The 24,710-nt window shown below is 43.0% G+C and overlaps 1 protein-coding gene across 1 annotated transcript in view; it reads left to right on the forward strand.

Moving 5' to 3' along the window:
- The first annotated feature begins 546 nt into the window (after window positions 1-546).
- Window positions 547-24,710, forward strand: part of LOC306700812 (CD166 antigen homolog A-like) — a 34,373-nt gene continuing 10,209 nt past the window's right edge. Inside the window, exons 1-4 of the mRNA XM_079165933.1 lie at window positions 547-792; window positions 23,670-23,776; window positions 23,984-24,200; window positions 24,337-24,401. Of these exons, the coding sequence (XP_079022059.1) occupies window positions 732-792; window positions 23,670-23,776; window positions 23,984-24,200; window positions 24,337-24,401 (450 nt within the window). The 5' untranslated portion in view covers window positions 547-731. The remainder of the gene's footprint in view (window positions 793-23,669; window positions 23,777-23,983; window positions 24,201-24,336; window positions 24,402-24,710) is intronic.

Below are 24,710 nucleotides of genomic sequence, written 5' to 3' on the forward strand. Positions count from 1 at the left end.
CTAATAATAATAAGAACAACAACAACAATAATAATAACAATAATAATACTATTTTTCAAGACCCTTAGCACCAAGTACTATGTACTTTTATGTCAGTTAAGTTTTAAATGCAGCTTTAGGATTAGGGTATTTATTGCCCCTCTGGGTATTCTGCATGAAACAAGTCTGAGGTGCTGCTTGATTGAATGTTTCTCCCAGTGTGTGTGTGTGTGTGTGTGTGTGTGTGTGTGTGTGTGTGTGTGTGTGTGTGTGTGTGCTTGAATGCAGAGTGAGGGTGCATGTTTGAAAGAGAGAAGGGTGGGGGGAAGGAAGAGGAGTTGAAGATGAGAGTAAAGGGGGTGGAAAGGGAGGAGGGGGGTGGAAAGGGAGGAGGGTGGCGGGGGTGGGGTTGTGGTGGGGGTGCAGCTGGAGGGGGAAAGGGAGAGGGAGGCGAGGGAGGAGGAGGGGGGGGGGGGGGGGGGGGCGGAGCTGCAGACAGTATCCCCCGCCCTCGTGCTCGTCTGTGCGCTCCTCGCAATTACCTGTTCCTGCTGCACTGATGTGAGCGCGAATTGGCGAGCACATGCCACGTTGAGAGAAGAACATCCGAACTGAACACCAGAAACAGGGGCTCGCGAGGACCATTTGAGTTTAATCCACCTTTAAAAAAGAAAGAGAAAGAAAACTCCACCAAGTGGTTTAACAAACCTCCGAAACAAGCAGCCGACTGAGGATCTGAGAGACCCGCAAGGATGCACTTGTTGTCCGCCAGCTGCGTGCGTGCCCTCCTCTTCGCCACGCTCCTCCGCCAAGGTAAGCTTTTGTCCCAATATCCGGGCAGCGGTGGCGTTCACGCGGGGTTCTCCCGTGCACTGAAGCCGCAGATCAGCCTACATGAGGGGGGCAAAGTCCCAGCAGTCACACGCAGGTGCTACCGAAACTTCAGCCTGGGTTATCGATCACATTTCCTGTGGAGAAGTGGAGCAGTGACCCTCGTGTTTTTTTTTAGGTTTAAGTTAGTGAGCTGTAATATAGTTCACGTTACTCGTATCTAGTCATGGATGCTCAGTTTCTGTGGATATGGTTTGCGTATGAACTTATGCGAGAATAGTCCTTTCTGTATTTTGTATTACAAGTCATGAAAAATGATTCTTTTATTGTTGTTTATTGCTATAAACCACCATATGGCAGATATAATGCAGTGGTCATTAGTATCCATGGCATTTGTGATAGATTATATAAAAGAAAATCTACATCTAATTCTAATGCATGAAAAAAAGTCCAGATAAATAAGACCAAGCAGTTTCTTTTAACTTAATTCACCTCAGTACGTGTTTTATTCTGGTAAATTCCTGGTCATATCTATAAAAGTGACTTTTGTGTGTGTATAAACGGCTTATGTGAGATGAAATATTGTCCATTGTGCCACCCTTTTTTTTGTTTGCCCCCCCCCCACACACACACACACACATGATGGGAGAGGCAGGCAGTGAGGTAGCCATCCTCACCCAGTCCTCACATGTGCTCATGCCATGATGACATCATGATGCCTCATTCTTATGTGATTTATTTCTGTTAACCAGGCTGTTGAGCAGAATGATGCTGCGTTTACATCCTGTCTGAATTATTGTAATTATGATGGGCTGCCTGTTGGCTGGGGGGGGGGGGGGGGGGGGTGCTCCTGACAGTCTCCCACTAGTAATTACATGCAGGATTGGATTCATTGTGGATGTGAACAGTTGTAATGATTTGTCCAAGGTATAGCAAATAAATAAGGTTCATTGGGTGCGATGTGAATGCAGCAACCCTGCGATTAAGTGGTGATTTATTCAAATTTGGACAATGTATGCTTCTTTTATTGAACAACTCTTAGTCCTAATTTTATGCTCTGTGTTTCATGTGCAGAAGGTGTGACTGCCTTTCTGCAGGCTTCCTTGTTGTCTGCTCTGTCGGGCCAACAGGTAGCAGCACCATGTGCTCACATCACTCAGCCAGGCCATTAAGCAAAGCTGCAGAGGAGCTCAAAGTGCTCCCTTGGAAAGGAGAGGGGTGGAGAGGTTGATCTCACTGTACTCCCTCGTCACACCCCGGTGGCGCCTGTTGTTGAAAATTAACACCATGCAGCACCTATCAGTCAGGCTCAGGTGGTTTATTTGAGAGGAAATGAATGGCCCTTTTAAGGTGTTTTTACACCGCTGTGCCGCTGCAGTGCTGTGTGCTTGAGACAGGAGGAGAGTGCACTGAGTTGGTAATGAGGTTAGACTTTATGGTCGTCCACACTGCTGTGTGTTTAGTTGGCATGCCGCCTGAAGTGATGGTCGAAACATGTGTGTGTGTGTGTGTGTGTGTGTGTGTGTGTGTGTGTGTGTGTGTGTGTGTGTGTGTGTGTGTGTGTGTGTGTGTGTGTGTGTGTGTTTGCCTACACACCAGATGGTCAGTCTCGCAAAAACTGAAGGTTTCTCGTGAGTTGTTACAAAACACAGATGTTTGCGATTCCTCAATTTGCTCAATACCGGCTAAAAAAATCTGACTGAAAGGCTTTATTGAGTTTGGGATTTGCAATAAAAACTGCATCGATGCTTGTAATAAAAAAAAAAAACAGGCCCGTGTTTATTGTATTTGAACTGATGGAAAAAAATAACAGCTCCCGGGGCTTCGTCGGTGAAGGCCGAGCAATGGCTAGAACAGAAAAACAGAGCTCTGAATAACTCTTGGAACAAATAGTCAGAAAGATGCATCTGTTTTTTTTGTTCACTACTGTGTCTACACCCTTCCCCCACCACCACAACCACCACTGCCCCTCCCCCCCCCCCCCCCCCCTCCTCCTCACCCCCGCCTGAACAGACAGGCATTGCTCGGTGTCACAGCTGGTATTACTTGTCAAGCGAGTGGGGCTCTCCTTTTTGCTAATGGACTAATCTCTTGCGGGGGTCACCCAATTTCACCTGAGATAGATTCTGTCTCCCTTCTTTCATCTTTAACTAGGATATGTTCAGACCTGCCTCGTGAATGTTGTGATGTTAATGCACAGGAACAGGAAAGAACGGCTTTAATTGTACACTTGAGCTACACGGGAGATTGTGTACAACTATGTATTTGCGTGCGTGTGCACGTCTCGTCTTGTTTCTCAGCGCTTTCCGCTTGATGTTTGAAGACTGCTTGTGGTTGTTTCTTCTTTGAAAAGAGATTTCTCTGTGACTTGTATTGTATCCCCTTCATGCAAAATTCAGATGCATTCATGAGAAGTATGGCAACTCAGCCGAATCATGGCTTTGAATAAAAATGCTGCGTCTTTCCTTGGTGCTATCGCTTTAACACTTACTCTCTTAAAATAGTTTAGTTGTTTCCTGATCGGATTTTTGCAAATGGCTAGCTCCAGAACATAATCAAATCGTGTAATTAAGTTTAACTGTCTGAGTAATTGAGGAAAAACACGAGGTAGTATGAAAATCTGCAGCATTAAAAGATTTGATTATCAGTGCAAAAGATCTTACACTAACAAAGGGAACAGAGCTCCTATTAATCCATAGTTCCTCGTACTTTTTAGAATTAGAACGCTCAAAATGGCCCCAAATGTAATATCCACGCACAACTCATCTCACTGATGGATGCTTAACCCAAATGTGGTAGCTCGTAATGTCTCTTTAAAAGCCCTGTGAGGACTCTCAGTCCTGTGTGTGGAACAAAAGTGTGAAGAGAATTTCTTTTTCTGGCATCACACAGTTGGTGTACTTGTGTTTTTGTTAAAAAAAAAAGACCTTAGTATTGAATAGGAAGTGAGACATATGCCATTACTCACCCAAGAATCACAACGCGAGTGAGATAGAATGAAAGACACAGGTGTCCAATAAGGATCATTCTGTATGTGCATTAGTCCTTCCTCAAGCCTCGATCGGAAATTTGAAATCGGACGAAAATCTGAGCATATTGATGGAGAAAATAGGGGGGGGGGGGGGCACACTTTCATGGGCTCCTCAAACAAGAGAGGGGCCGTTCAGACAGGCGAGGTTGTACTGTAAATTAAAGCAGCATTAGGGTGGGGAGCCCAGTGTCACTTCCCATCGGGGGGCAGCAGGATTCCTACTAGCGCCCCTGGCAGCAGCGCTTTATAGCCGGGATGTGGGGCTCAAGCTTAATTAACGACACGGTAACTTCAGCTTTAAATCACTGATGAATAAAGATAAAGAGGAAGCTAAGGGTGACGTACAACTACAAATAACCTGAAGTTATGATGAAATTAAACCTGTTATATAGCCTCGGATGCTGCACAACAGCAGGTTTTTAGTGCAACTCAGAAATTCGATACAAGCGTCGATCATTAACCTGAAAAAATCTGTGGATACCACAATTTACAAGAAATTAGGCCTCATCCCCAGAGAAATGATGCTTATAACATATGCATCTGGACCATATGGTGTGCTAGCTGCTCAGCTACTGTAGACCGTGAATTAAACAGACAAACAAATGGTCCTAGATTGTGCAAACCAGAGTACAATTGGACTAAACTGTAATGCTGTAACACAGTTGAATATAGTCATGTAAAAGTGATTCCTCTCGGTCTGTGGGTTGTCCCACCAGGACACTGAACAGGTGGAGGAGGTGGGGGAGGTTTTTAGGGCCGACTGTCTCATTATGATTCTTGTGTGTGTGCAGTTGTTGAAAAACCGGTTTGTTCCCGTCACTGACATTGAGCTAAACTGTAGCAGTTTTCGCCTCATTGTTCACTCGATTATAACTTTTAGAGGGAGTCGTTTTTATGGCTAAAGCTCTAAAAATGTTGCGTAGACTTTTAGATTTGCTCCAAAAAGTCTCATCACTAAATCCACCTTCACCTTTAGATTAGATGAAGTGAGAAATATGAGCTACCACATGAACATGCTGAGTTTCCTACACGTCAGAGGGAGCAATTCCCTCTCTGCCGGACTCACCGAGCAGGGAGATGTACGAGCGCTTTTGCCTTGAGAAAATGAAAGGACTTGTGTGGCAAAAGCAATCACTCCGAGGCAATGACTCAATGAGAAAAGGGCCTTTTGTTCGCCTGTGACAGTTTTACGCACACAATTATCTGTAAAACAGCAGCAAGTGAATCTTAATTACACTTTGGTGACTGGTTTGCCCCACTTTTAGAGCCCGAGTGTGAGATATATTTAATTTTTATAATCTCGGCTAAAATGGCCTATTCAGCCCAGCCAGGTTAAGAGAGGCCGGTTGAATTGGGCCCTTTGTTAACTTTTCATACGTGCCGTTTCGCACTTTACGTGGTGAAACTGAGGCGTGATTATTGAGTGAAAGCATCGCAGTGTTTTACCAAACAGACTAACATCTCAGTTCACGCTTTGCCATTTTCTCACTTTCCTCATTGTGCACACAGGTTTCTCGCTCTGCCGTGCAAAATAATGGTTTATTTGTTATTCAAGGGGAGGGACCAGAGTTCTATTGTTTCAGCTATAAAGAAAGGCTTAACAACAGGAGAGGGATGACTGTGCTATGCAGTAGTGCTTCGTTCTTTATGCAGGAATACCCCTATTGAAATGCATGAAGGTATCCTTGGTTTTGGTGAAAGCCCAACAGCACTCTGAGATTGGGCAGCCCTTGTCTCAGGGACAAAAAGTGAGGTTGTTTCTCTCTTTTGTCATTGACGCAGCCCCCCGCTTTCACTGGATTTCCTGTGGACTCCCGCCGACTGTATTGTGATGCTGGCTCTTTTTTAACAAATGAGTGTATGATAGTGACTTCTTGCTCCCCGCTCCTCTCTTTGTCATTAATATGGAACAGCACACACCCCTCGGAGAGGGCACAGAGTAGCTGCTGCCTCTCCCTGCACTTCACATCATGTGCAACCTGACTGGGTGGGGGTGGGGGGGGGTTTCTCCTCCATATGAAAAGCCCCGGGGCCACACCCATCTTTAGCAGGGCCTGGATCTTTGTTCAAATTCTCCATTAGAGTCATTGCTCTGTTTTAATGAATTCTTTGAGCACTCTCCATTAACTGTGATGTTAATCCTTCGACCTCAGAGAATATTTAAGGAATACCGTAAAAGGGCCTGTGAAAAGTCAAGCGGGTGGGTGCTGATGTTGCTTTTGTTTTTGTAAATTACATTTAATGAACTTCTTTTTCTCATTATAATGTGTCTTCTAGATTAGGCGAAGACAAAGACACTTTTCACCACCACTGACAGCACAGCGTCAGCAGCAGGGGCTCCTACTGACCCCTGAGGGGGGTTCGTAGTGAACCTCTGATATGTATGCCTCCGCTGCCATAAAATCATTATCTCTGCCTATTTATGGGACTCAAGTGGCAAGGCAGGAGATTGCTAGTGCGTCAGGCCTTTCTTCTGACTTTGTCTGAGTATCATGGAAGTCAGGCGGTTTGACACAGCTTTTGTACAATAGGTGAAACATCCATTTGGAGCCTGGGGCCAACTCATAAAATGACATGGAGTTTTGTCTTCCATTCATTTCTGAATCATCCTCTGTTGGGCCAAAAGCTCGTCCGCAATACTGAGAATTCTCTCTATTCATTCAGACGCTGCTTAGCAGTGTTTCATTCATGAAACATTGTGCGGCTCCCCGTTACGCAGTGCCTTTAGGACTCAACAGAACAGTCTTGTGTCTCCATTTGACCTCGGTATTCACATTCTCGCCATTTTAAAAGCTGTTTCTTTGTCTTGTGCTGATGTCCACCATTCTTCCCTCATAGACTGCTGCTGCAGTCTGCGAGTGCCCGGAGCTATCTCTGATTACATACTGCTTCGACTGAACTTGCCGGAGACAGGAGTTCTCATTCAGGGAGATTCCCTTTTACCGGGGATAGCAAGAGTATATCTCTGATTGGAATTAAAAGCCTGCCATTCCGTTCGGGCCTAAGTGTGAAAAAGATAGAAGATTAAATGGTTGGCTCGTCTGCTCTGGGTCATCCGTATATCAATACACTTGGGACTACCCTTGAACCTTTTATGGAGGTCTACAATAGGCTCATGGGAAGGGGAGGAAAGCCCACACCTATTCTCACATGCTGGATGCCGCCCTTGAAATTTGAAATCATGGCAGTTATATATATATATATATATATTTTTTTTTTAATTGCTTTACTCTTTTACTGGATTTCAAGCTGCTCTATTTATTGGATTCCCATGATGCAGATCTTTATTAATTTTACTGTCACAATAACTCTCAAGCTACCGGCTACAATACGCTGACTGCACCTCCCACCAACCTGAGTTCATTGTCTGAACACGCCTGAACACAGTCAAATAAATGGATGAATGGGTTTTATAGCCTGTTAAAGAGTCAGGTTAAAGGGTCAGTGTGTACTATTTAGGGCGATCTTTTGGTAGAAGTGGAATATAATATAATAAGCATGTTTTCTTAAGTTGTCTTGGATTCCCGTGAAAATAAGAATGGTTGTATTTTCGTTAGCTCAGAATGAGTCGTATATAACTTCATATGGAGTGGGTCCCATTCCCGCAGTCCGCTCCGTTGCACTGCCATGTTTCTACAGTAGCCTAGAAAGAACAAACCAAACACTGGCTCTAGGTAGGGCCATTTGCATTTTCTTTGCAGCCGTCACCGTAGTTCTCCTACACGCTTGGCACAGGAGAAGTTTCAGTTGGTGGCAAGATTGAATGTACAGGTCATATAGCCCAAAATAATGCATAGGCCATTTAAATAATTAGCCAAAATTAGCACATAACCAGCAATTATATAATACTTTTAGCTAATTATGTCAAACAGTTGAAATACTAACCTAAACGTAATAGACAAACAGCAGTATTGTATTCTTTGGATGTTGCAACCCACTGATGCTCAAGAGAACATGTTTACTCTATATATTCATTAAAATGTAGGTTATTATTGGACCCTGTCTGGGAGCGTTGCTCGCTCTAAACAAACTGTACATAAATCAGTAATCCCCCCCCCCCCCCCCACACACTCCCCTTTGGATGAAAGACCTTTTCACATTCCAGACCTTGAAAACTTAGACTTCCACTCTGGCCCCAGGGCCACGTTCTTGCGTGTAACTTCTTGCAAAAACCATGATGAAGTGAGAAGAAAGGTAATCCTTGCATCTAAACAATCTTGTTCGCAAAAAATCATCAGAAAGAGCAGCATTTTGTCCTCGGATTCAACATCAGAATTTGTACTAACTAGTAAAATGACTTGTGGAGGTGTTGGATGTTTTATGATAAGACACTCTTCTTTGCTCTTAAGTATTCAGCTGTTCCCCTGCCAGATCTCACAAGCAAGGTGAAGAGATGCTTGTCTGTTAATTGGATGCATTACTTCATTTTCTAACGGGGCGTCTTCAGAGGTCAAGTAGCCTCTTGTTCCCGGGAAGAATCTCTATGCATTACACATCCCACTGGTGCATTTTAAACACAGGATTTTGCACTGACTTATACTCTCGGCACAGGAAAACAGCGTGCACGACTCTTATATCATTGTGTCTCGACAGCGTGGTGGTCGCAAAATAAAAAGCAGGAGCGTTTAATAGTATACTCACAAGCAGCCTCTTGCCATATAAAGTTGCTGCTTTATTACAGTGCCTGTCTTGTCTAGAGTGAGGACATTGTTAAATGAACTTTGCAGGGTTTAATTTTGAGTAATGAAGATGCCATAACCCATTATACTTTCATTCATTTCCCCCCCACATACGAGTAGTGGATACAGGGAGAGATGACACATCATTTCCTCATGTAATGATAGTGATTTCATTTCATTTTGCGCAGGGTCTGGTCACACTGCAAAAAAACTGACACTGAAAAGACCCTTTTTTTTGTGAGTGTCGGTGCTCTTTCCTGAGGAAATCTGAGGATTACCTGTCTCACTGCCACAGCACCACGCTCATGTATAAACAGAGCCAACACCAACGGACACACCAAACCAACAGGATATCACAGCCACCGTTTGTCATTTGTTCACTCAGTAATATCTCCCACTGGGGTTCTAATAATTGTCACCTTTCTTGCTCAGGCTGCCATTTCCTCTGATACCACGCTTGAATGAATATATGTCTTATCGTCCTCGGTAATGTCTTGTGTTCATTGCATTTCCATATCTCAGGTCATTACATCTGCGAATATGCATGTTCTTAATATTAACAACTTAACACGTAAGAGAAGGCGGCGAAGAAGTTTGTTTTTAGATGTGATTTTCTCTCCTCTTGCTCAGTTTGTACATCTTTTTTTTCCTCCTTCCGCTGAGAAGTTCTAATGAGCTATAAAACAGGACTAGATACACAGCATGCTAACATGCTCACAGTGATAGTGCCATCACGCTGATGTTTAGCATGTATGATGTTTATCATCGTCGTGGTCTAACCATTTTGCATGCTAACATTTGCTAATTCGGGAGACACTAAAAATGTGAGTGCAGACGAGTATGACGAGAAAGCCATTACTTTTGCAGTTATTTGGTCATTAACGTCTCAGACAAATCAAAATTGTGACCTGAAGAAGCACTACAGGGAAAGTTAAGGGGTCCCCGAAGAAATAAAAATTCATCCTGAGGAGACCATGAATGTCTGTACTGAAAGTGATGATTCATTAAATATCAAAAGAATGACTTATTCATTTTCTGTTGATCTATTAATCCAACAATTGACTCCACAGCTCTAGTCTGTGCCAAACTTCAACGCAATCCATCCAACAGTTGTCGAGATATTCAGTCTGGAACAAAGTGGTCGCCCAAACCACCGACATTTTCCATCTGCAGCGCCGTGCCGCCAGCGTGGCTAGAAATACATTTGCATGGCGTATTTCCAAATACGTGTGTAGTTTCTACTACTGTTTTTTTTTTAATGTTTGTTTAACTTCACAGAAAATGTCCTTATGTATCAGTGATCCTTTTGTTCTGTTACAATTTATATCCCTTTCTGTACTTTCAGAGGAGCCGTTGCCCCGAGCTCTTGCATTTTTGTCTGACCCCGCAATCGGAGCAGCTCGTTGCTCTGGGGAACTTTCTAACCAGCGTGTTGACTCAGGTTGCTTGGAGGGGGGATAGTCTGTGCAGAGCAGTCCCATGGAGATGTTTTACCCCCGAGCTCACGAGGCCATATTGTAGATATTTTGTAGACGTCTTTCAGAGGTGCTCATTGACAGATTTTGTGTGAAGCATGGCGTTTGTGTGCTGCTCACTATCAGTTAGATCTGCAGGGCTTCTTGTGCTTTTGTTCTGGATGTGCCACAGAGTGGGAGATGTGCTACGCCAGGGTGGATGGTTAAAAGCACTTACCCTGATTTATGTCTTCTCCTCATGTCATAGAGGAAGAAGAAAATGCAATAACCACTACTAATGAAATTATCATGCCCGCCTACCCAGCAAGACGACGGTGACATATGTGGGATGACATAAACTGAGAGGGGTTATCTCATTTTACAGAAACAAAAGACAAACAAAAGCTCAAGATTGACATTTCTATCTGTTATGTGTCTTTAGAGAAAGTAAGACATCGCTTATAGTGACCTTTCTTTGAAAGATAAATTGTCTTTCGGACACAAGTTCATTTATTTCGCATAAACAAATAGATTAGGTTATAGAATACACAAATTCATCATACAGAAAAACCAGCTTGGCGCCAGTGGAGTTTACACTGGTAAAGCCTTTCAGCCGAATAATGTTAGAGGTTATCCCGCCACGTAAATCTGAACGTCCTAAAGTCACAGAAAGAGTCAGTGGTGGGACAGCACACGTTAATCTCCAACTTTTCACAGTACTGCCATCAAAGCAGACGTTGGTTCATGGGTATTAAATGTGAAACCACACAGATTTGATGTGCAAGCAGGTACATAATCCTTTGTATGTATTATCTGCATTCCATGTATTCCTCCCATCGCTCTCTGCTCTGTTTAGCCAGCAGAGGCTTTAGGACCCCCCCGGAGCCAGAAGCTAAAGCAGGACACAATTTGAAACCGTCATGCCCTCTTAATACCAACCAGGCTGTTTGGCTTATTTAGAATGGGGAGCATTGCCTGCTCTGTTTCACAGTGAAGGGTTAGAAGGTCAGGCCTGTCATTATGAGTGCACAACAGCATACATGACTCCTCGCTCAACTAATGCGAAAGTATACCAGCCTCGCCGCGGCAATTACCAGTGATGAAAGCTACACAAGCCATCTGCTGAACAAATGGAAATATCTACCTGTTAATATTTTCTGTTGTTTACAGTGTCACAAGGCATGCATTATTGATACGGCAAAGTAGGTGCTGTGCATTACATTGAGACAATACTACAACTATTGCACATATTTCCACTAATCATCCATTTTGTGTCGGGGGGGGGCGGAAATAGTGGTCCCCGGCTCATGTGGTGTCTAACGAAGCACTTTAAGATCGATGAGTCGATGCTTTGTTGTTTACCCGCGTAGGGAAGTGATGGGCTCCGGGCGAGTTCATCCCACTCTTTCTCCACCACTCCGGTCATGGCTGTGTGTGGCTCCGGAGCCAGCTCTGCTGTGTGGACAAGGCGTTTGCCTTTTACCTTCAACAGGGGCTTTGTTGTGGCAGCAGGTTTGATTGGTATCCTCAGGCACCTGCAACTGTAATATGTTCATACAGATAGTATAATAGTAAACACAAGTGCTCCCCCAGGCCCAATGTGCCGCAGATGTTCAAAGGATTTCCTTTTTATGGGGGCGCAGGGGGCAAGGACAGGGCGGGGCCACGCTTCCAGGAAAGGGAGCACTTGTGGTGGAGACAGACATGCAAGTACTTGAACAAAGAGCTTATTACAGTCGGGGTAAATAGTTGGATGTGTATGGCTGCTAGCTGGGGTAATAGTTCTAAATAAAAAACATAATCTAATTCTACAGAATGTTCTACCAGTATGAGGATGCTTTTAGTCTGATGCTGCAGGGGATGTTTCAACCTACCCTCCTGTAGTGCTTTGTCTGTTCGCATATATAATATGTGGAGCGCAAGGGTGTGGCATTATCATTACAGATTCAGCTGTCATTTCTGTCAGAAAATATGGTGGAAATGCCCATCACATGTTGCCAGAGCCCAAAGTGACATGTGCAAATCTGGGCAACAGTCCAAATGTTATAAAACAGAGAAAAGCAGCAAGAGGGCCCTAGACCAAGCAATTATTCAAACAGTCAAATAAAAAAAATAAGTGTTTTATTAATCAGTGCAAAATCTTCATTAGTCACCAATGTTGAGCAAGAGGGTTTGTAATGAGCTAGGACTGTAAGTGATCAATTTAATACAAAACGAGCTGTTGATTATCCTTTTTCTCTTAACTAATCAATCTTTAGGTATAACAATTTAATTAAATTCCTTAAATAGCTCGGTTTGTCTGACAAGGAGCCCTAAAATATAAATTTACAGCCATACAAAAGAGAGAAATCATTAAACTTTAAAAGTTGTATTCAGCGTTATGTTTGACATCTTTGCTTGATAAATGACATAAACATATCAAATGTTTTTTACTATTTTGTAATCCGTTAATCGTTAGAGTATCAGACTCTCTCTCTTTCTCTCTCTTTGGCTGTATGACGTTTAGGCCGAGGACCCTTTAGGCTATAAATATAACTGATTACAAACGATGTCCAATCTATAATCGGACATCCTGAAAGTCAGTCCCGCTCTAGTAGCCCCAGTTGCTTCAGGCAAGCGAGGCTCGCAGGTTTACGGAGTGTATGCATAAAACTGAAACCTCCCGTCTGATGTGATACCTCTTGAAGAGACTTGCCGAAACGACGAGCACTTTGATGTCAAGAAGGTTGTTTTGAATGTGTCGGGAATATTTTAAAGCGGCCTATTAACGCATGTAGCTGCACAGGGTGAAAAAAACCCGAAAAGGTTATAAGAACTTGAAGATTCACTTCATGGACTTTCGATTTATGAGTATCAGTTCAAACTCGTCAGTAATTCAAAGGGCACTATATTCATTAGTGAGAAGCGTTTCTCACTTTTAGAGGCTCCCGTCTGGAGCATCACACCATCTGCAGCACCTCTGTAACCCGTACATTTATTTTATTAGGCTGTAAACATTTATTTCATTATCAGTGTGACTGCATTTTTTCAGCCTTAATTGGCTTGATTATACATCCCAGTGATTGCTGGAGGAAACGGGTATGTGATTGTAATTACATAGGCTGTAAATAGAGTTTTCAAACAGAAAGTCCGACCCTCTCTGTGCATTGATATGTGCCTCATAATCTCAAACGCAGTATTAACATTTGGAAACCATTGAACCATGTGATCATATACCGGCTTTAAGGCTAAACTCAGATGCATGCACCTAAAATGCTGCGAGTGCAGTTGGACACACTAAAATCCCAAACTACAGACATGAATCCGAGCTGCAGTTGATGGAATGTTATTTTCTTGTAAAGACTCTTGTAAAGTGTGCTCTATCAGTGCTGCTGAAACGTTGTCAAGCACTCAACCAAGCTTCTTTAGGAGCTCAACTTTAGCCCCGAAAGAACCTCTTCGAAGTGTTTAAGAAGCCACGAGATAAACTTTGATTCAAAGCCCCTGCGATTGCAGGCGGAGTTGTGGATGCAAGCTGATCATTAGGCATGGGCGAGCAGGACAAATTCAATAACGCTTGTGGGATCCTCCAGCATAATATAGTTTGAAGCCTCTTTGGCATATGAGAAAGTTATCCCATAGAAATGACTCAGCGATCATTAAGAATGAATGAGTGGTTCCCAATCACGCGTCTAAACTGACTGGATTCAAAGTTAATAGGTCCCAGGTTTGAAAAGCAGCATTTGATATAAACTCTTAAGCAAATTTGATAGGCGTCCTTTCTTTGGTGCTTTTAGGTATGGAAGTGAAAAGAGCATTGAATGTCAGTCGAACTCAATTTCTTGTCACAGAAGAAAGGCGGAGAATTACACAGTCTTTACAGTATATACTTGATTCTGCTTTATCCTTGCAGAGGTGGAGTTTTTTATTTTGTATTCTTACCTGAGAAACACGGCCATCATGACACAGTCGAGACATAGGAATCCATTAGCTTCCCCCTATAGTCTCAGGTACTGACAGGGAATTTGTAAAATCAATCTTGTTCATTCATAGCCTCGAGCCTTTGGTTGGGTTAAGGTCCGCTCTTCCTGAAACAGGAAAATGAACTAATTGACAAAATGTTAGGCACCGCGCTGCATTAGGAAGGGTTAATGGATAAGTAGTAAGCGGTGTGGTTGCGCTTTGTTAATGGCCTAATGTTGCCTTTAATGGCACGTCGTTAATGGGAGTTGTTGGCGGACGCTTGGAGTCAGGACTGTGAGCTCTCCTGTGATCTGCCCCGAGTCTGCCCACAGGCACCTCACAAGCACTTCTCCCCTCCGGTCCCCTGGCCTGCGCCCTTCAAATACATAATTCACGATATAATGGACGTGATTTCTGAGTGCACTTAGCACCCGATCACTCCGGCGGCAGGCTGCTGTCTTAAGAGCAGTCGCCGCACTTGTGCAGCTCGCATGCTTACGCAATTTATGACATCTTTTAAGAGGGTTTTTACGAAGGCTCGTGTGGTCGAGTGTAAAGAGGAGAACATTTTAAAGACTAATGATCGTGCCACAAGATCAATTTCTAGGAAACCTTATGGCAAGTCATTTAGAGTGATAATCACCCTTCTTGTAATGTGCTTTTGTCTTTGCCATCTGTCTCGCTCAGAGAAAAATGTAACTCTGTGATACGGCCAATAATGTGTAGAGGCAAAGCATTAGATACTTTCCGGCGGATACACTGTATAAATATGTGTATAATTGTATATACATACGTTCTTAAGCCTTGTGGTAACATTTACTTATGCTCCCATTACTTCCAGTACCAGCAGAAACTTTCCCCTCTAGACATTCGCTCTCTTCAGTGCTTTGCTGAAGTTTTGCAGAACAATTTAAGCCAAATCAAAGCCGCATTGTCTGCTTTGATTGTGCCGTCTGCATCTTTAGAGTGAGACAGCTATTTAAAGGAACTTGAACATGATTTATTAAATACTCTTGACAATGGTTCCCTTTTAAAATCTCACATTAAACTCTCTTGCTAATCAAAGGGAAAAATGCAAGAGGTTCTTGAATTTATTTTTGCAGATTTTTCACTGTATTCTGTAAATCTTTACGTTGTGTCTTTTATCCAGCTTCAAGGCTTAAATACCCTATGTTTGTCTATGTTAGTTAGTGAGAGTAGGGACAGAAAAGTGCAGAAATTGAGATTGCACATATTTTCTGCGTGTTTTTGGAAGGTATGAGAGCGTCTCTCCAGGGAGACGCTAATGGGACAAGGGTTTGGCAATCTACCTGGCAGTCTGAGGTCTATTTTGTGGCTTGGCACTGTACCGTGTCTCATTACCTTGCATGGCGAGTCAGAACACAGACGTGTCATCATGTTGAGATATTTTTCCACTGAAGCCTAAATGAAATGGAAAACTGTCTAATACATCAACATTTTGATACCAGTCCCTCAGAATCACATCCTTTCCCCATTACTTATACCAATGCAGACAACACGGCGGTAAGTTACTCGGACAGTGTCCTTAAAGGACCAGAATGCAATTTGGTGACAACAAGACATCCTGTGTTTTGAGGACTCACTGCTCCCGTTGGGCTTATTATTCCAGCGCTTTTATTGTCTTCGCCTACACACGAATAACCCACAGCTGATGCAAAGAGTTTCCACCTGTTGTCTGGGGATTGTCAGCAGGTATTCTGGGAATTGTAGGAAATCGAAGAGGTGGAAGCAAACAAGATATGATGTATTGTGCACTCGGGTCTCTCGCTTGAATTACCTCCTGCTATGCAATCCTGCAAAAAAACAGGATTTAACAGTCAACGACTCAGCTTATCTGCCTCCGTCATCACATTTTCATTCAAATATCGCTGAATTGGGATTGGTGCCCAGAGGTATGTGACATCTCATTTTCCAACCAAGCCTCACCCACTTCAAACCAGCGAACAAATCAAGGAGAAAAACAAAACACGTGAAATAAGCAAAGCTGGATTAACTTTGGCTGAAAATATAGTTTTCATGTAAGACCCTATCAGTCGTAGAAAGAAGCTGATTAAAATGTTTTGAGGCTCTTTAAAACCTGCATTGAAAATCAAGGATTTATGATATGAAAGATTTATCTGTAACGACGTGGCATTTCTTTAGGGAAGCAGCCATCGAGTACACAAGTGGCTTGAAACACCTGAAGGCAAAATAGATCTTTTCCTCCTCCTTGAGCCCTTCTCTCCTTCTTCGTCTCAATCCCAGACGAGAGGCAACCTGATTCCTCAGAGGCAGGTCTGCACAGGTACTGAAGGCCCTTCTCGAGACTAGTCTGAAACCAGAGAAAATGAAGCCGGCTTTTTTTTTTTTTTTCTAGTCACGAGGCAACAATGGGAACCCGACAGGTGGGACTGCAGGCAATGCATTAGCCCGGTTCCCGCCTGCTGTCGTCTGTAGGTGTCTGTTGACCACACATGATGCGGCAAATGAACATTGTTGTCTTTAGCCTGAGGGGAAGAGAGCTATCCGTGTGTCTCTCTAAGACACTTCACGCTGGAAACCACATTTTATATCTCGGGAAGGGAGAGTGTAAAGCAGGTTAGGCTATTCATTGCTCAGGTATATTGAAGTAAAAAAGATGCATGGAGAGCACTGAGGAGGGCTACTTCGGCGAGCATTACTCCTCTGTGCTTTTGCATTCTTATGTTTTGTGAAAACCACCTACATACACATTACAGCTTTTGCCTTATTTTCCTGAGTAACATGCAGCATTAGCATGAGTTTGCAGAGCATGAATACTATTGTTGGTTTGGTCGCACAGCGGTCTAAAAATGTGCCGATGCTGCCGGGGTGAAGGAGGGGAGCCATTATGCTTAATATAGTCAGACTAATCATATTGTGTGTTGTACATCATTCTCCATTTGCTGTCCTCTGCAGCACACAGGCTCGCTTTGCCCTGAGGTGATAAACGTGGCTCTGCTCAGTGTAAACTGTGAAAGTATGAGAGGTTTTTATTTTACTCTACTCTGGTTGTTCTGTTTTTGACACAAAAAAAAACAAGTCACTCATAGAGCTGAAATGATAAGTAGATGTATTGATTAACGATAACTATTTTGTTTGATTTTCAAGCAAAAGCTCCAAATATTCTCTATATTTTCTGCTCATTGATACAATATATTTGGTCTTGGACTGATGATCAGACAAAGCAAGACGTTTAAAGATGTCACCGTGGGTTCATTTCGATGGTAATTATCTAGACTTTTTATTAATGTCTGAAAATATCACACACTCTCCTATGCCATAAAACTAATAAATAGGTTGTACTCATAACAATGTTTCTTATGAAACTTCTAGATAAGAATCTGCAGGAACTTAAAAACACTCAAATGGTTGAGCTGGACTGCGGATAGAGCCTGTGGGTAACGTTGCACAAAATGAAACCTTTGTCCTCAAGTGTTTCCATCCATAAAGGGACCTTCTTTTCTGATTGATTCTCACCCTTCTGAAGGTCAAAGAGGTGCAGGGAGACATCTTTAGGGTGTTGGGAAGCTTTCTGTGCCCAGGAACAGATGGTGTAGCACAAAAAAAATGAGGCTCGTAAGATGGCTCGAAATCTCCACGTCGCAGACTCATTGCACACAATGCGGCTCTTGTCGACCCCAAAGTTCTTCCACAAACTCATGCCTGCTGCATTTTAGGCCGCTTCATCAACAACATCAACACCAGAGCTGGAACTATTATTCAGCAACTATTTTAATAATCATTAAATCATTGCAGTCATTTGTCAAGCAGAAATACCAAATATTCTCTGGTTTGCTGTTTTGTTTTTGTCATAGGTGATCCTAAACTGAATCCCTTTGGGTTTTGGACTGTTGGTTGCTTAAATAAAGGAGGGTGAAGACGTCACCTTTGGCTCTATAAATGTGCGATTCCTGGTATTTCATAGACAAAACGATTAATTGAGAAAAAAAACAGCAGATTTATGAATAAGAATTGCTTGTTGCAGCTCAAATCAGCAGCAATTTGAAGGACGACTGACTAGGATTGTAAGACTCGACTAGCTCCTTTAGGTTATACTTTGGTATAAAGCTTTGCTTTGAGCTTAATGCTACCCTTAGATGAAAAGCTAAGGGATCATCAAAGGGATTAGGGTTCATCATGTAGGCACCGTGACTGTCTGTGCATAGTTTTGTGCCAATCCATCTAACAGTCGGCGAGATTCACTCAAAACACTACATTTGAAGGCGACCCATTAAACAACCAATTTACTGACAGACCAACACTGTCGTCACAAGAGCCATGCTGCTATCGTGGCTAAACAAGTTTGCAGCCGACACATAAAAGCGAGAGAGGCCTAATGGTTTGGGGGAAATACTACCACCACCCCTCTTTCACCGCAACATACGGAACAGAACACACAAGACCATTTTGTTGTGCACGCGTCCGCATTACCTGCGTCAAAGATGCTCTCTCAGCAATGGGCAATAGTGTTTTTTGCCAAACAGCTCTCGACAGTCGGGTAAAAAATACGAGCTGATGCCCTTAGTTTTACGCCATAAAAACACTGACAAGCCATTACAGTAGTCGGGGAACAGCTAAATTATAGAGCACACAATGTTGACGTTTGGAATGGGGCCTCCATGGTTCAGCCTGCAACATGAAGAGAAACTGTGTGAAAGGAATGTTGTGCAAGTGTGCTGTCAGTTATCCATCATTGACATGATTGCACCCCTTCCCTCGAGACAGAGATGGACGGAGACGGTGAGGATGTTGTTCGATATTTTTTAAGTGAAAACCCTGTTCAGCAGGCTGGTCTGGAACACGTCGGCAGCATGAGCTACTGTTACACAACTCAAATACAGTCATGTGCTTTTCATGGTGAAATATGAACTAAGGGTGTGAGCTGACCAAACAGCAGCCTATAGAGCTCATATATCAGCCTATTAAATGGCTACAAGGACGCTTCGGGGGAACCTGCTGGTAGACGGAGCAATTTTTCCGAAACATTCCGCACCTTTCCATTTGACAGCAGTCCTCCTATTTTTCTTGACGGAAAATAATGAGAAATTTGGGCTTATTAAATCTCTGATCTTTTCAGCACTTGTTTAATTATTTAAGAAAAGACAAGGACGAGAAGAAGAATGTCACGGAGGGTTAGCTTTTCTTTGATTTCTCGCTCTTTAGGCAAGCGCCGTTCACTGTAAGAATCTCGCCTTTCCTCAAGTATTATTGATCTAGTTGAAGTGGTTCTGTCTGCTCCCTCACCGCTGAACCGCTTCTGAAGCGAGACTATTTGCCATCAAGTCTTTGTGGACATGCACCATGGGATCTCCATTCACTGCACAATCCTCATTTTCAGCTCTTAATACGTTTGGGCCTCGGTTTTCTTTTGGATGTTGCTGCTGAACGACGTGCGCACAAACTGAAACACACACACACACACACACACACACACAAACGGGAGGGGTAAGGTAGCTAAACAGGGATATAGAGACTAGTGTGGGGCGGTAGCTGATTTCCCTGGCGGGCTTATATCTGAGCTGTCGTCACCTGTCTCTTCTCAGGGATGGAGGCGCCTTAATCAGGAACATGAAAGTGTCTCCTGTGGTGCTGCCTCCTGTCTCTGTCACTCGCCTCTTACTTGATTTACCCGCACCAAAATATTAGCTATTATTTCTGTCCAGTATGAGAACTCTTTGTTTTTGTTTTTTTCTAGCGTAGAGAAATTCACATCAAACCTAGCTATTTTGGGTTCAGAGGACGTAAGTGCCAATAAATGATTTGAAAAGACGCAGATGTAGTGCGATGGAATATCGTGTTGCTTAACCCCCATCTGCTGATTGGAGACCCAGAGTCTTCTTCATCTTAATTAACATCGTTAAGCTTGATTTTTCATTACTTTTAATCATTTTATTAGAATTGTATCTAAACCTGTTTCAGAAGTCTGCAAGTCTCAGAAACCCCAGCTTTAAAACATGGTTGAATACAATGTTTTTTCATATGATCTGTGTCTGTGATTAACATTAATAGTTTTTAAAAAAGGAAAGAAATTACAATTATGATGACTATTACTATTTTGCACAGGATCTGGAAGTAAAGCCAATCGCAACAAAACACAAGGGTCCGACTGTTTGTATCCATTGCTCCCTCATCATATAGACAACTTGTAGAAGTGATGATTTTTTTGGGATGCATAGTGTGCGTGCATGCGTTTGTCAATGTAAAGTCACACTGTTCACCTACTTTTGTGGCGAAGGATTACCTTATCTCAGTAAGCAGCAGGAGCTTTGTCTTCTGTAACTCAACATGTGCGATTTATTCTCATTGTGTAACAGTGTAATCTGCGCCGATAGAGCCTTTTCCTTCACACAGACTCTGATGAAGTTCTCAGAGAGGATGAACACAGCTTTATTTGAATATTCAAAACCTGCCTATTTGAATTTGAAATGTAAGGAGTCTATTATACAGGAAGTGCGATAACCTTTCCAGCCCTGCGGTGCTTTGCAATGCAACCCGAATATATTTGACTCTGGTTACTTAACAATTTTAAGATTCAGCAGAGCAGGTTGTGCAGGACTTTCCTGAGAAGTTTGAGGCTCAACACTGGGGAAACGCGTGGACTCTGATGCCAGCTACTTTCAGTTTGGACGGTTCCTCGACCATTTGAGTATTCTGGCACCGACGTACCCAGGTGTGACACATAATCTATACTGACAGATTATTTTTGGCACTGTAAAGTAACTCCAAATATGAAATGTAGCGGGCTGTCATTGGATTTGACACATATGCAAAACATGTGTCCATGTCCTGCACAGAGAGCTCATTAACTCAACCTCCTAATAGATTCACAAAGTCTCCATTTTCCGCCCCAGCGTGTGCAATCTTTTATGCCTCGACCACAAACCTGCACGTGTAGCTAAAGCACACTCAAGCATGAGTCAGTTTCATTAGATTTACATTAGAAAGACGGAACAGGGGAGTGTTGGACGGCCACATTAGCATACTGTGTTTGCACCAGTAATCTGCATCACCATTTCAGGTGGATGGGACTGATGTACACCCAGTTGCCAAGATCTTGATGTGAGCAAGACTCTGTGAAATACCGGCACACATTTACGGCACATTTGCTGCCCGTACACAACTATATAGATTTCATCAAACGATTAAGTAAAGAGCCATTATGGCATACTCGTGAATACTGGAATGCAGAAAATGTGCTTAAGTTGGGTAATGTAAGCAAAATGACTTATTGAGGCCGATCAAATCTTGACTTGATTCTAAAGAAGCTTGTAATCCTTTGAATTCACTTCATGATGTGAAAGGAGCAGGCTGTAGGTGTGGCAAATCATGGATAATAAGAGGAATCAATGCAGGAGACGGTTTTAATTGTGCTGCAGTTGACAAGTGACAGCTTATCCCTGTGTTTGGTGAAGAATTCCTGGTAAAGCTGTCAGCTGTTGAAATGTGGTGAGGTTTGTTTTTATCCCTTGCTGTCACTATTAAATGTCGCTGAGCCTTATTTAAATGCAGGAATTGTATCTATGTGGTTGACGTGCAGCACGATCAGTGTTTAATAGGTTTTTATTGTGTGTTACATTGCTTCGATGCTCCCAGATAAAGCTTTAAAGAAAACAGATTATAGTCATCACCACAGCTTTATCTAATGCATGTTTAAAGCCCTGTTGTTCTCTTCTGTGTATATTTGTGTTTCCTGGTCTCTGTATGGGTAATTCCTTATGTTTGTGCATCCATCAATCTGTCTCTAAAAGGATGTCATAGTGAATTAGCAAACAATAAAAATGGTTATTCAGTTCAGTCTTTTTGTTTGATTATATTTCCTGTTTTGAACAAAATATACAAAGATTATAAAATGGGGCATTCTACTTGTGAATGAATGTGCATGAAGCAGCCAGTGATAGTTTAGGCTACTGTGGATATTAATTAAGGGGAAAGACATTTTTGGACAGACACCGTTGCACGAGAAGATCGATACCACACTCGTATATGTTTAATGGATGTACTGTCGGGACACTGCTAGCTTAGCTTAGCATGAATATTGGATACAATGAAACAACCAGCCTGGTCCTGAAAACCCTTCTTTTTTTTAGATGTTTTACATTTTTTGTACAGATTAAACAAATGGGATATAACACAATTCATGAGTGAGCGTTAGAGGTGCTGGCTGGTGAATTTTGTAACCTTTGCACAGAGTCAGGCTAGCTGTCTTTAAGCTAGGCTAAGCTATCCTGCTTCAAATCTAACAGAAACGCGACTGAATTCTTACTCTCCCCAAAATAAATAAGTAGATTTCCCAAATGTAGAACTCTCACTAGACTAGTGGCCACAGGGCAGGGCAGTCGCATTAGTAACACAACTGGCAGGAAACAATTTAAAAAGAAACTGCATCAGAGCTGAACATACAGCAGGACATGCTCTGTAGAAAATGACATTATTAAATTGTCTGTTGTTTGTCATCCGCTTGCTGTATTGGCTTTCCTGACAGGCGGTACTGACTCTGGTTAGTTCAGCGTCAGGCTCAATGTTGTTTCAGAGCTGACACCTCATAAAGATGAGTGACGCGTGTCGGGAGTGGGAAGTTGTTCGGTGTCAGGAGGACGGCAGACTGTGTTTAGTTGAGGCGAACTGTTTGTTATTGTTGTGAGTTGTGACAACATTATAAGAGCACCAGCCATTTAGCAACGCGTCTTATTGTCTTGATGTGAAAATGACACTTGACAGAAGGGGTTTAACTTGTGGGAAAACAAACAGACGGAGTAGGAAGCAGAACGTTTGTGCTCATTCTGACATCACAAGCCGCTGTGCCATTCCGCCTTAATGGTCCCAGTTGTTACTCCGCCCTGATGTACACAATGGTAACCATCGTAGAAGTATTTACTTTCATTCAAACGGGATTCAAATGAGTAGCAAATGAATTTGCCGCCCCGTCTTTGCACCACTCTGAGGAAACCTTTAAATGTCCGTGGAGCTCGGAGGGAACGTGGGACTAAAACTTTAGTTGCAGTGCAGAAATGACATTACAGTTTGCAGCAGTTTTGTTGTGCGTGAATACAATCACACAATTTCAGGGTTGAATGCACACATTGTTTTGCACTTATCCTGTAAAGTCGACGAACATTCACCGATTCAACAGATGGAATAGGGTTTGGCCTCCACTTTGTGCTCTTACACTTTGCTGAGCAGCTGATGAGCTGTTTTGGATTTTAGCTGTCAGATTTTTTGGTCTCCACGCGCCCACTCGTGCATTAACTTTAGCCTGAACCCAGAGAGGTCTGAAATGTGAATCTGAATACCAAAAACTGAGCAGCGCCTCATTTTCAGTCGGGGCCATGGCAGCCTCTTCTTCCCTGGAGCCCTCTGGCTCTAACCCCTCACCGCAGCCCATTGAGACTCTTCTGCTGCCTCCCTCCTCCCATCCCCCCCTCTCAAGCACTTGGTCTCCATGGTGATGTTTTTAAAGAAATTTTGAGCAGGTTTTTCCGGTTGTTTTTTTACCACGGGGGGGCTGTACAATTAGCAGAACTCCACAGAAGCTGCTGTTCTTAGTGAACACTAAGTGGTATTGATAAATGGCAGTCAAATATGTACAGAAAGAGGGGACGACTTAAGCATTCAGAATAATAACGGATTTCAATTTTCCCCTTGAAGAATATCACGCTGTGTTGGAGCTGACCAGAGCAGCCCTTCTGACAAAGTAATTGAAAATTATTTCTCTTTTTTTTTCCTCTTTCGCAGTGAGCGGTTTGGAGACCGTTATCGGCCTGTATGGGGAAACATTCGAGATCCCCTGCAACATCGGAGCCATGAAAGCAGAAGACATCATGATAACTAAATGGAAATATGTAAGTCATACCGAAGGTCAATAGATTCAAAACGGTGATCTCCGTCTGACACCCACTTATCACGTCTGAACCACGCCCAGTCTGAGTGCCCATGTGCATTAGGCCGCCCATCTGTCCCTCCCTATGACACTGTATGAACAGAACAAAAAAACGCTGTGTGCTTCTTATTGGAACTGGAAGTCAATGCCTCTCTGCTCTGCTCTCCAGGACAAAGGAGCGGGACTTTCGGGAGACCTGCTGGTCAAGCAGAAAGACCAGGATGTCTCAATCAGCGCCACTGATGAATACAAGGGTCGCGTTAGCATGGGTGCAAACTCCAGCCTGCTGCTTTCTGCAGCCAAGCTGACTGACCAGCGCACTTTCACCTGCATGGTGGTGGTTGGTGCAGACATCGCAGAATATCCAGTTAATGTGGTGATCTACAGTGAGTGCAAGCTGGCATGCGTCTGAAATAACTTGGATTACTTCAGTTGAAGTGCTGTAATGACTGACGTGCAGCACAAAAATCAGCCACTCTAACACCCTGTTCATTAATTAAAACATGTTTTAATGTATTGTAGAGACGCCGGCAGGCCTGGAGATTTCTGACAAAGCGGACGAGCTCGAGATTGGCAAACTTACTCAGGTGGGTTTTTTATGATAAACATTGCTTATATCTACATTATTTTACGCGGTAAACCACCAAGGGAAATCCCTCACTTGGGCTAAGGTAACTTGAGGCATTGCAGAGACCATGTTACTACAGTAATGAGTTCTTTGAAGTGATTCTCATGAATTACTAAAGAGCAGAATCTCCTCTACAGCAATTAAAATGCCCAAAGGATCTGAGGGGCTTAAGAAGTGCTTAGGGCATTTCATGGTCGGAAAGACTCTGAAAATGCCAATTTGCACAGATGTTTGGTCATTTAAAACGATGCAGATTTATTCTAAATTC

This window comes from Pholis gunnellus, assembly GCF_910591455.1.
Source record: "Pholis gunnellus genome assembly, chromosome: 9".
Lineage (NCBI taxonomy): Eukaryota > Metazoa > Chordata > Actinopteri > Perciformes > Pholidae > Pholis > Pholis gunnellus.